The 11801-nt window shown below is 43.7% G+C and overlaps 2 protein-coding genes across 2 annotated transcripts; both read right to left on the bottom strand.

Moving 5' to 3' along the window:
• Positions 1-1363: 1363 nt before the first annotated feature.
• LOC487177 (protocadherin beta-15) lies at positions 1364-4744 on the bottom strand. The gene is given in 4 exon segments (XM_038530397.1): positions 1364-1531; positions 2280-2348; positions 2350-3344; positions 3346-4744. Coding segments are annotated over 3 exon segments (2310 nt in total). The 5' UTR covers positions 4597-4744; the 3' UTR covers positions 1364-1531; positions 2280-2284.
• Positions 4745-4886: 142 nt separating this feature from the next.
• On the bottom strand, positions 4887-10730 carry LOC487176 (protocadherin beta-18). Its single transcript, XM_038530396.1, has one exon. The coding sequence runs from the start codon at positions 10479-10481 to the stop codon at positions 8094-8096; it is 2388 nt and encodes a 795-aa protein (XP_038386324.1). The 5' UTR covers positions 10482-10730; the 3' UTR covers positions 4887-8093.
• Between the last annotated feature and the right edge of the window lie 1071 nt (positions 10731-11801).

Below are 11801 nucleotides of genomic sequence, written 5' to 3'. Positions count from 1 at the left end.
TGTATGTTGGCAAATTGAACACCAATAAAAAATAAATTTATTATTAAAAAAAAGGTACATTTCTTTTATTTTTTAAAAAGATTTATTTATTTATGATAGACATGCTGAGAGAGAGAGAGAGAGAGAGAGAGGCAGAGACACAGGCAGAGGGAGAAGCAGGCTCCATGCCTGGAGTCCGATGCGGGTCTCAATCCCGGGACTCCAGGATCGCACCCTGGGCCAAAGGCAGGCGCCAAACCGCTGAGCCACCCAGGGATCCCCGGGTACATCTCTTTTAGAACACATTTTATATTGTCAATGTTATTTCACACTAATGCTATTATGACACTAATAATATTCAAAATTTTCTTACATAGTAGAATTTTCAAAGAATTTCCATAAGACACTAAAGAAGCTGTAAAATTTTAAAATCACCATCAATTCTTCTCAAAATCACATATTTTAATAAAAGCTTGTGCTTGTCCCTTACAGACTACTGATATTCCACAAACTTTTGATCCCAAATAATTATACTAACATTAAAACCCCAATTTAAAAAATTCGTGGGATGCCTGGATGGCTCAGCAGTTGAGTGTGTGTCTGCCTTTGGCTTGGGATATGATCCTGGAGTCCCAGGATCAACTCCCACTTAGGGATCTTTGCGTGGAGCCTGCTTCTCCCTCTGCCTGTGCCTCTCTCTCTCTCTCTCTCTTTCTCTCTCATGAATAAATAAATAAAATCTTTTTTAAAGATATCCAATGAGTAAAATTCAATCCATGCAAGACTAAACATGCATTTGATAAGGGAAAATTCTATTTAGCTAACATAATTAAAGGGAAATTTCTTAAAAGCGCACACATTTGTTTCCAAAAATCCAAGGAAGAAAGCTGACTTGGGAAAATCTATAATGTTACTTTTTAGGCATCTCCTTTCTTCTTGGACTCTATGTGGACTGATTTCTCTTTTTTCTTTCATTGTATTTAGCCAACATGATATCATTTTCTTGTTAAGTTCCTAACAAACTATTTTAGATCTGATTTCTAAAGCCATTTTTAATAATAAATTTATTTTTTATTGGTGTTCAATTTGCCAACATACAGAATAACACCCAGTGCTCATCCCGCAAGTGCCCCCCTCAGTGCCCGTCACCCATTCCCCCCACCCCACGCCCTCCTCCCTTTCCATCACCCCTAGTTTGTTTCCCAGAGTTAGGAGTCTTCATGTTCTGTCTCCCTTTCTGATATTTCCCACACATTTCTTCTCCCTTCCCTTATATTCCCTTTCACTTTTATATTCCCCAAATGAATGAGAACATATAATGTTTGTCCTTCTCCAACTGACTTACTTCACTCAGCATAATACCCTCCAGTTCCATCCACGTTGAAGCAAATGGTGGGTATTTGTCATTTCTAATGGCTGAGTAATATTCCATTGTATACATAGACCACAGCTTCTTTATCCATTCATCTTTCGATGGACACTGAGTAAAGCCATTTTTTTTAAACAAGAGATTTGCTCAGCATGGATTAGCAATACCACCTTTGATGACTGTCTGAAAACAGAGGAAAATGAATCAAATAAAATGAACATGGAAGCAACAGTACATATCTACTGAAGAGAGAAGATTCCTGAAAATTATGGGTATGCTAGACAAGACATTATAGGGATCTATCATTTAAAAATCTTGAAATAATGTAATAATTTTTTGATAATAGTCATAGATTGATATACTGAAGTCAGATATAGAGGAAAAGCCCTTACATATGGAAGAAATTATAGCCTTTCTAGAGGAAAAGCCTTTACATATGGAAGAAATTATAGCCTTTCTACTTACTACTAGTGTGAAAAATGCAATTTTTGCAGACATTTCTCCACTTAATTTAAGACAGGCTTAATATCAGATGAAACAGAAGCTATATACTAATATTCATTTTATTAATATTATGATGCTAATATTAATATTAATATTATGATGCCGAACCACAACATCAAAGACTTAGAGTTTCCATATAATAATCAAATAAAGGGTGGTGCTGGTGTCATCTTCAAATCAACAGTGCTTGATAATGAAAAGTTGACAAATACAACACATGTTCACTTTTCAGTAATGCAATAAAGTTGAAAATTCTTTGTCTCCATCAAAATACAAATGATAAAAAGAGTAAAGAGTAAATTCTATATGGACCAAAACCAGTAAGGGGGACCTATCAAAATTAGAAGGAACTAACCTTCATCCAAATTCCTAATTGAATCAGAAACTATTTACAAAATTTAGGTTTTCCTCCACGTCATTCACAGACCTCTGTTAGATGAAGACAACAGACGTCAAGAACTTAAATTCCCTGGTCCCAGATTCTTCTCTGATACACCTCGTACTGGTAGCTCTGGGACAGGGTCCCCGCGCCGCTGACGTCCACCAGGTGGCCCGGAAAGTGGCCCTCGGGCACCGCGCAGCCACCCCCCGACGCCGCCCCGCTCCTCCTGCACAGCCGCACCGCCACGAACGCCAGCGCCGAGCACAGGAAGAGCGACGACACGGACGCCAAGGCGATGACCAGGTAGACGGTGAGCGGGTCGGCCCGGGCCTCGGCCGCCGCCACGTCCGGCAGCGGCAGGTAGGGCTGCGAGAAGCCGTCCACCAGCAGCACGTGCAGCGTGACGCTGGCCGACAGCGGCGGCTCGCCATTGTCCTTGACCAGCACCAGCAGCCTGTGCCTGACGGCGTCGCGCTCGCTCAGCAGCCGGGCCGTGCGCACCTCGCCGTTGTGCGCCCACACGCCGAACAGCCCGGGCTCCGTGGCCTTGAGCAGCTGGAACGACAGCCAGGCGTTCTGGCCCGAGTCGCCGTCCACCGCCACCACCTTGGTCACCAGGTAGCCCGCCTCGGCCGCCCGCGGCACCAGCTCGGTGCAGGGCGCAGAGCCGTTCTGCAGCGGGTACAGCACGAAGGGCGCGTTGTCGTTGTCGTCCAGCACCAGCACGCGCACCAGCGCCTGGCTGCTCAGCGCGGGCGAGCCGCGGTCGGCCGCGCCCACGCGGACCTCGAAGGCCTGCAGCGCCTCGTAGTCCAGGGACCTGAGCGCGAACAGCTGCCCGTTGTCCGCGTTGATGGACACCAGCGAGGCGAGCGGCAGGTGCGGGTCCCGGGGCGGCAGCAGCGAGTAGGTGACCTGGGCGTTGGCGCCCGCGTCTCTGTCGGTGGCGCTCACGGTGCCGATGTGCAGGGCGGGGCTGTTGTTCTCGCGGACGCGCAGGGTGTAGGTGGTCTGGCTGAAGGCGGGGGCGTTGTCGTTGACGTCGGAGACCGTCACGGTGATGTTGTGCTGGGTTTTCAGCCTGGGGGTCCCCAGGTCACTGACGGTGATCGGTGATGTTGTACTCCGCCTGGCTCTCTCTGTCCAGCGCTCCTTCTGTTACTAGCTTGTAGAAATTCTCAAGGGAAGGTTTTAGAGTGAACGGAACATCTTCCTGGATGGAGCAAACCATCCTCCCATTTTCCCCGGAGTCTCGGTCTTGAATACTGAAAAGAGCTATGGTGGTCTCAGGGGAATTTTCTGGGATCGAGCTTGTAAGTGAAGCCATAGTCAGTTCTGGGGTGTTGTCATTTATATCCACCACCTCTATTATGACAGTGCATTTGCCAGAAAGACCTGCTCCATCAGAGGCCTTAATATCCAGCTCATATGACATAATTTTTTCAAAATCTAGTTCCCTAATTATTTTAATTTCTCCTGTGAGTTCATTAAGTGCAAATGTCCTACTAATCTCTTCATCGCCATAAAAAAATGAATAAAATACTTTGCCATTTGTTCCTGTGTCTAAATCTCTAGCTGAAACAGTTACAATAAGAGATCCCAGGGGACTGTTTTCCGGGATCTGGGCACGATAGAGTGGCTGCACAAACTCAGGGGCATTGTCATTGATGTCCAGGACATCAATGAGGACCAAGGCAGTCCCAGTTTTGGGAGGAACTCCACCATCTACTGCCAGGAGAGTTAACCTAAGTTCAGTCTGCTCCTCTCGATCTAGGGCTTTGTCCAAAACCAGTTCCGGATATTTTCTGCCTTCACCGCTATTGCGCGTAAGAACGTGGAAGTGGGAGTTGGGATAAATGGTGTAGTTTTGAATGTTATTGATGCCTACATCCAAATCTTGTGCGTTTTTCAGGGGAAACACAGTCCCTGGAAGAGTATTTTCCATGATTTTCAAAATCATTTCTGATTCTGGGAACACAGGGGAATTGTCATTTATGTCACTGAGCAAAAGCTTATACCTATATACCTCCAAAGGTTCTTCCAGTAACACTTGGAATTGCAGTACACAGGGCTCAGTGGAGCCACACAGTTCCTCCCGATCCAGTTTCTCATTTATTTGCAAATCTCCAGTCTGAAGGTTCAGCTGAAAATGTTTTTTGTCATCGTTAAAAATGATCCGAGCCCTCCGCCAAGAGAGCTCTTTTACCCCTAGCCCTATGTCTTTTGCTAGATTGGCCACAAAAGAACCACTCTCTGTTTCTTCTGCAATACGATAATCTTCCTGCTCTGCGCAACTATGAGCCAGCAAAACAAAGAGAAGAACTTGCCTTAGTCTAGGAAAGCGCTCCTCTTCAGCCTCCATTTCTACGCGAAAAAATCTTTAGAATCCAAGTGCCCGTTTGGTCTTTAGGCAGTCCGCTCTGGGAATCAATCCCTGCCGCAAGGCAACTCCGTAAAGAATTATCTTCTCTTAGAAGTGCGTGTGACTGCCCGAACGCTAACCATCCGCAGGTCTGTTTTTCGCAGCCTTAGCTTATAGCGCCACCATGTGTTGTACTTAAGCCTAGCTTGCTGAAATTTTCTTGGTGAGATTACGAATGGGGAAATGGTGCCAGACACTTTGGGAAAGGATGAAAAACAAAGCCAACTGTATTTGTTTATTCAACAAGTGTTTATCGATTTTGTGTTATATGTCAGGCACTGACATTTGTACAACATACAAATACCTTCTCTGACCTCATGGGGTTCACAGTATGTCTACTATATTGTATAATCTGTACTTTCCAGGAAAATTGACTAGAAAACGTTGTGTACCTATCAGTCTATTCCTAAACAGAGAATATACACAATTAAACTCTTAACTCACTGCCAGCACAATAGGTGAAAAGATTCATTCACATGATTCATTCACATGTAAGGAGTATAAACTTAAGTGATAGACAGGCTAGAAACTGGTTTATTACGCAAAGTCAGTAAAAAGCTTACAGGGTTGTGGATGATTTATTTGTAAATATTGTCTAAGGAGAATGTTTCTGTACCTCTGTGAGCATGTTGCATTATCTTGTTCCATTGTCCAAAACAATTTGTAAAGACATCTACATTTATTCCTAAAACCAAGATACTCACATTTTGAAGCAGAGATTCACTGAGATCTGGAAAAGTAGGATAGTTGAGATCATAAAAATAAAGGGGTGATGTTAAAGTAATAAAGTGCAGAAAAATAAGTTGGATTTATCTGAAAGAGCAGGTAAAACTTTTATCAAGTAAGGAAGATTTACTCATTTTTAGCAAGCAACTTACATATGTCTTGTGGATAGCTTGGGATCCTGGCACTCTAGCATGAAACTGAAGTTCTTTTACTCCTGGGATAAACATCCGTGTTAGGGAGCCTGGGTCTCCTCAGTTGCATCAAACTTTAGCCAATATTTTAATAACATTTAAATAATAGACACTGTCTTGTATTCTGGCACACTAATACCTGTCTAACTGGGAAAACCGCATGGGCCAAGTGTAAAAATTGTTTTGCATATTAGTTTAACTCTATTAAAGGTACAAATCACTTAAAGCGACATCTTATTTTAGAATGTTTTCCTGGGCAGCCCAAGTGGCTCAGCGGTTTAGAGCCACCTTCAGCCCAGGGCCTGATCCTGGAGACCCGGGCTGCCTGCATGGAGCCTCCTTCTCCCTCTGCCTGTGTCTCTGCCCCTCTCTCTCTCTGTGTGTCTCTCATGAATAAATAAATAAAATATCTTTTAAAAAATAGAATGTTTTCCTATACACAGTGAAACTGATTATGTAAACTCAAAATATGAGAACATACTGCTGACAGCTAAAATTTAATAGATAATTTCCTTATAGAAAGATGTTGGTCATGGATCAGACTCTTTATTGTGGGATCAAATGTCCAAGAAAATGTGCCCTTAATGTCCATGTACTTTTAGAAATATTAATAGACAGAAGCTGGTTCCTATGTCAGTAAGTGAATGGATCAAACTAAGTTTTTCATTCCAATTTGCATCTCTCAGATAAATTTTCTCTTTATTTTCTAAGGAGAAAATTTTAAGCTCATATACTTGGCAGGAATCTTGAATTGTTTCCTGAGGATTCTAGTAATAGAGTATGTGTCAATCAAATTACTATTAATGAAATCATGAATTAACCCATATGATCTATAAATTGGATTATTTATAGGTCCTGAAGATTTTACATTAGATGATAAAATTATTTTGTTCACACTGAACTCAGTTATTTTTGAAAGAAAGAGATGATAAGGAAGGTATGATGTATAGACATCCAAACAATAACAATTTCAGTGTTACTTTTTTTTCAGTGATACTTTTTCAAACTAATCCTGGAGCACATAAAATAAATGGAGGGAAACTTGTTAACAAAGTATTCCATAAAACCTTTTGTAGTATCTTTTTGTTGAAAGAGCTCATAAATTGTCTACAAAATTAAGTTTTGTCACAAAATTCTCTGGTATAGATTAGTTATCTCTAAGCTTGTACATTTTTATTACATTCATTGATTGCATTAATATCAAAAGCCTGCAATAAAAGACCTAGGTTTTATGGTTAATAGTCTAATTGAATACTCAAGATTGCATGCATCTTTCCTGTCACTTTTGGTTTCAAGAAATGCACTCTTCGCAAGATAAGTTAAATAAAGGAGTTAATTTTTAGGAAACTGTGGGGTTTTACCGTAGAGCTCAAGAACAATTAGACAATAGGGACTTAGGAACAGTGGAATTAAGAACTGACAGGTCTACAACCAAGTGGCTCTTAGTCTCTTCTGTTTCTTAGGCTTCTGCCTCCACCACCCCCTTATTTCTTCTCACTTTCCTTCCATTCCTCCATTATTTCCTCCCTCTCTGCTTGCCGTTTTGTGCCGCCAATCTACACAAGTTTAAACATGGCTACCTTAGCCCATACTTAATATTTATTTCCTAGTTACAAGCAATCAAGAAAAAAAACAGATGAACTACATCATTATTACAAATTTAGGAACTTGGAGAATGTGACGATTCCTACTTTAATCAGGAATCTATTACTTAGGTCAATCAAAAATGGCCAAGAGAGGTAAAGAAAAGTATAATAAACATCTCAGCAGTGATTATTTCCCTTGAGAAGTCTGAGGAAGTTCTCAGATAAGAAGTGTGGTTGGATATATATCTTAACCCAAACAAGATTAGAATTTATTTTAACACAACATCTACCAGCCATATATACAGTTCTCAAAATATTTTCAAAGAAAAATACCTAAATGCAGAAAAATTACTCTGAAATATGTCAGAAAAGTAGAATGGCAAGATTGATTATGCTTTTTTAAAAAATCTAACTAAGACAGTATCTTTAGAAACCATGCGTGGTTTTTATTTATACCAGGCATTTTCCTCTATCAAACATATAGAAACTGTTTCATTGAGAGGACCTAGAGCTCAGAACACCCAAAGAATATGATTGAGCCCAGTGTGCCATTAAGCTTGAAGGGAAAATGCTGTATATTTGAGTAAATGATTTGAGGTTGCAGTTAATATTAAAAGGGCAGAAAACATTTTATTAAAACTTCTGAAAACTGGGCACCTGGGTGGCTCAGTGGTTGAACGTCTGCCTTAGGTTCAGGTCATGATCCTGGGATCCAGTTCCACATCAGGCTCCCTATAAGGAACCTGTTTCTCCCTCCACCTGTGTTTCTGCCTCTCTCCCTATGTCTCATGAATAAATAAAATCTTAAAAAAAAGCAAATTGAAGACTCTCAGGTAAAAGGAAGTTACCCAAAACAAAGAATTTTACATTACAATGAATGCATTTTACAAAGAAACAGCATTGATTCTAAAAGCTCTGCACAATAATCAAATCCCTAAATGAACTCAATGCTATTCTTAAAAGTGTGGCTTTCTTCCATTTTACATTCCTGGGGAGGAAGGTTGGGGAAAGCAGGTTTAAGAAACTTGAACTCGCTGGTCCCTGAGCCTCCCGTCAGACACACCTCGTACTGGTAGCTCTGGGACAGGGTCCCCGCGCCGCTGACGTCCACCAGGTGGCCCGGAAAGTGGCCCTCGGGCACCGCGCAGCCACCCCCCGACGCCGCCCCGCTCCTCCTGCACAGCCGCACCGCCACGAACGCCAGCGCCGAGCACAGGAAGAGCGACGACACGGACGCCAAGGCGATGACCAGGTAGACGGTGAGCGGGTCGGCCCGGGCCTCGGCCGCCGCCACGTCCGGCAGCGGCAGGTAGGGCTGCGAGAAGCCGTCCACCAGCAGCACGTGCAGCGTGACGCTGGCCGACAGCGGCGGCTCGCCATTGTCCTTGACCAGCACCAGCAGCCTGTGCCTGACGGCGTCGCGCTCGCTCAGCAGCCGGGCCGTGCGCACCTCGCCGTTGTGCGCCCACACGCCGAACAGCCCGGGCTCCGTGGCCTTGAGCAGCTGGAACGACAGCCAGGCGTTCTGGCCCGAGTCGCCGTCCACCGCCACCACCTTGGTCACCAGGTAGCCCGCCTCGGCCGCCCGCGGCACCAGCTCGGTGCAGGGCGCAGAGCCGTTCTGCAGCGGGTACAGCACGAAGGGCGCGTTGTCGTTGTCGTCCAGCACCAGCACGCGCACCAGCGCCTGGCTGCTCAGCGCGGGCGAGCCGCGGTCGGCCGCGCCCACGCGGACCTCGAAGGCCTGCAGCGCCTCGTAGTCCAGGGACCTGAGCGCGAACAGCTGCCCGTTGTCCGCGTTGATGGACACCAGCGAGGCGAGCGGCAGGTGCGGGTCCCGGGGCGGCAGCAGCGAGTAGGTGACCTGGGCGTTGGCGCCCGCGTCTCTGTCGGTGGCGCTCACGGTGCCGATGTGCAGGGCGGGGCTGTTGTTCTCGCGGACGCGCAGGGTGTAGGTGGTCTGGCTGAAGGCGGGGGCGTTGTCGTTGACGTCGGAGACCGTCACGGTGATGTTGTGCTGGGTTTTCAGCCTGGGGGTCCCCAGGTCACTGACGGTGATGGTGATGTTGTACTCCGCCTGGCTCTCTCTGTCCAGCGCCCCATTTGTTACCAAGGTATAGAAATTCTTGAAGGTAGGCCTCAAGAGAAAGGGAAGGTCATCCTGAATGGAGCATACCATCCTCCCGTTGTTTCCAGCATCTTGGTCTCGTAAGCTAAAAACCGCTACCACCATTTCAGGGGACGAATTTTCAGGAATGGGGCTGGTAAGAGATGTCATGAGTATTTCTGGTGGGTTGTCATTCACATCCACAACCTGAACTAAGATTGCTGATTTTCCAGAAAGACTACCCCCATCAGTGGCCTGAATATTTATTGTATATGACTGAATTAACTCAAAATCCAGAAGGGCTTTTAAATGGATTTCACCAGAAATTGGATGGATTTCAAATGTTTTCCGTATGTCTGTAGAGACATGGGAAAATGAGTAAGATACTTCTCCATATATTCCGGCATCCAAATCTGTAGCAGACACCCTGACGACCAAGGAGTCCACAGGGCTGTTTTCTGGCACCTGAACCTCATAGACAGGCCTTTCAAACTCTGGAGCATTGTCATTGATATCTAAAACCAAAATATGAACCAGTGTAGTTCCAGACCTGGGTGGAGACCCACCATCCAAGGCTGTTAGCTTTAATTTAAGCTCAGGCTCCTTTTCTCGATCCAGAGATTGGTCCAGTAACAGCTCTGGGTATTTTCTGCCATCATCACTGTCTTGTACTTTAAGGCGGAAATAAGGATTGGGACTTAATGTGTAGTTTTGGACACCATTCTTTCCTACATCCAAGTCCTGAGCACTGTCCATTTGGAATGAGGTTCCTGGAGCAGTACTTTCTGAGATTTTCAGAAGTATGTGTTTGTCTAGGAATGTAGGAATATGATCATTTATGTCTTTAACCCAAAGTTCAGCCCGAAAAAATTGTAAAGGATTTTCCAATAATACCTGGAAATGCAATATACACGGCTCTGTGAGATGGCAAAGTGCCTCCCGATCCAGTTGCTCATTTAAGAGCAAGTTGCCACTCTGCTGATCCAACTGTAAATATGGTTTATAGTCGTCAAAGATGACTCTCACCCCCCGTGCAACCAAGTCTTCCACACTCAAACCGCTGTCTTTCACTACATTGGCTATAAAGGATCCAATCTCCAATTCCTCTGCCACAGAGTAGCGCCAGGGCTCTGAGCACACCAAAGACCCTCCGAGGAAAACAAAGAAAAGCAGTACTTGCCTTATCTGCTGAGAATGCTTCTCTCCTGGCTCCATGGCTCCTTAGCCAAACGTGTTTCTGCAGAAATGTTTCAACTCAGTCGCAAACAGCTCCTAAATTGCTCCTCTCATCTATCCGCCTGGACCACTGGGAATCTATAGACTTGTAATCCTGTCACAAGGGTGTTGTTGGCTCCCTGGCTTTCTCCTGAAAGCCTCTTTCTCCCTTCCTGCTTCTCCTATGCTCTCAGTTCCACTGATTAATGGAGACCAGAGCATTGGATGGTACAAAAAAGTCCCCATCTTATCCTGCAGCGCCACCATGCGATTCCGAAGCTTCTCAGGTTTTAAATAAGTCAGATAAGTTTGAGGCAAAATATTAATTCATTTTGTGTTTGTTGATTAAATTACACTTTCTCTTATATTCTTATTTTCTGAGTTGCATTCTTTATGATATGTGACGCTATTATTATTCAGTCTTTAACACAACAAACCACAATCTGTTAGTGCTGTAGTGAATATAAAAATCATATTTAAGATACAGCCCTAATTTCTATGCTCTCTCTTTGAAGACAATATGTAAAACAACTAAAAAAGGTTAAGAGGATTCTTTCATGTAATTGAATTTGTGAGCAAAATGTTACCAGGAAAATTGGAAAGGAGAAACAGAGGTTGTCTTCTCTAGCTATCAGCAAATACTCCTAGAAAAGTCAATAATCATAATAAGGTCATGAATTTCTAACTGAACCTAATATATAAATACATATATAAATACAGTTGTTTTGGGGTGACTGGACATTTCAGGCTGGGTAAATGGTATAATTTACTTAGAGACACTTCATAGGAGACTTACCTGGCAGAAGTAGAAAGTAAGTGCTCAATAGTAATGAATAAAGCAAGATATGTCCGTTTCTGACATTAAAAAATTTAACAAACTAGATCCCAGTTTAGCTGTGGAAAAGAAATCTATTTTGCAGACCTAGGCCTTCCAGAGGCATAATCATAAATATTTTATTCATTCACTCATTACTTTATCTAGCAAATATTTATTGACCATGTGCTCTGTGCTATAGGAATGGTACTAAGTGTTAGGAGGAATAGAGTGGTAAGCAGTTTCTGTCCTGAAAGATGGAGGCAGAAAAGTGATTGCACATTTAAAAATAGAACATAATGAGGGGTGCCTGGATGGCTCAGCTGTTTAAGCATCCAACTCTTGATTTCAGCTCAGGACCTGATCTCAGGGTCATGAGATCCAGCCCTGAGTCTGCTCTGTGCTGAGCTGTGTGGAGCTTGTTTAAGATTCCCTCCTTCTCTTTCACTCTGCCCCTCCCCCTATAAATAAAAATAAATTAAAACTTAAAAAAAGGAACATAATGA

This window comes from Canis lupus, chromosome 2 (genome assembly GCF_011100685.1).
Source record: "Canis lupus familiaris isolate Mischka breed German Shepherd chromosome 2, alternate assembly UU_Cfam_GSD_1.0, whole genome shotgun sequence".
Classification (NCBI taxonomy): Eukaryota; Metazoa; Chordata; class Mammalia; order Carnivora; family Canidae; genus Canis; species Canis lupus.
This window is presented reverse-complemented; position numbering and strand designations above follow the sequence as displayed.

Coding starts and splice junctions, on each gene's coding strand:
- LOC487176 (XM_038530396.1), bottom strand. CDS start 10,481: ATGGAGCCAGGAGAGAAGCATTCTCAGCAGATAAGGCAAGTACTGCTT.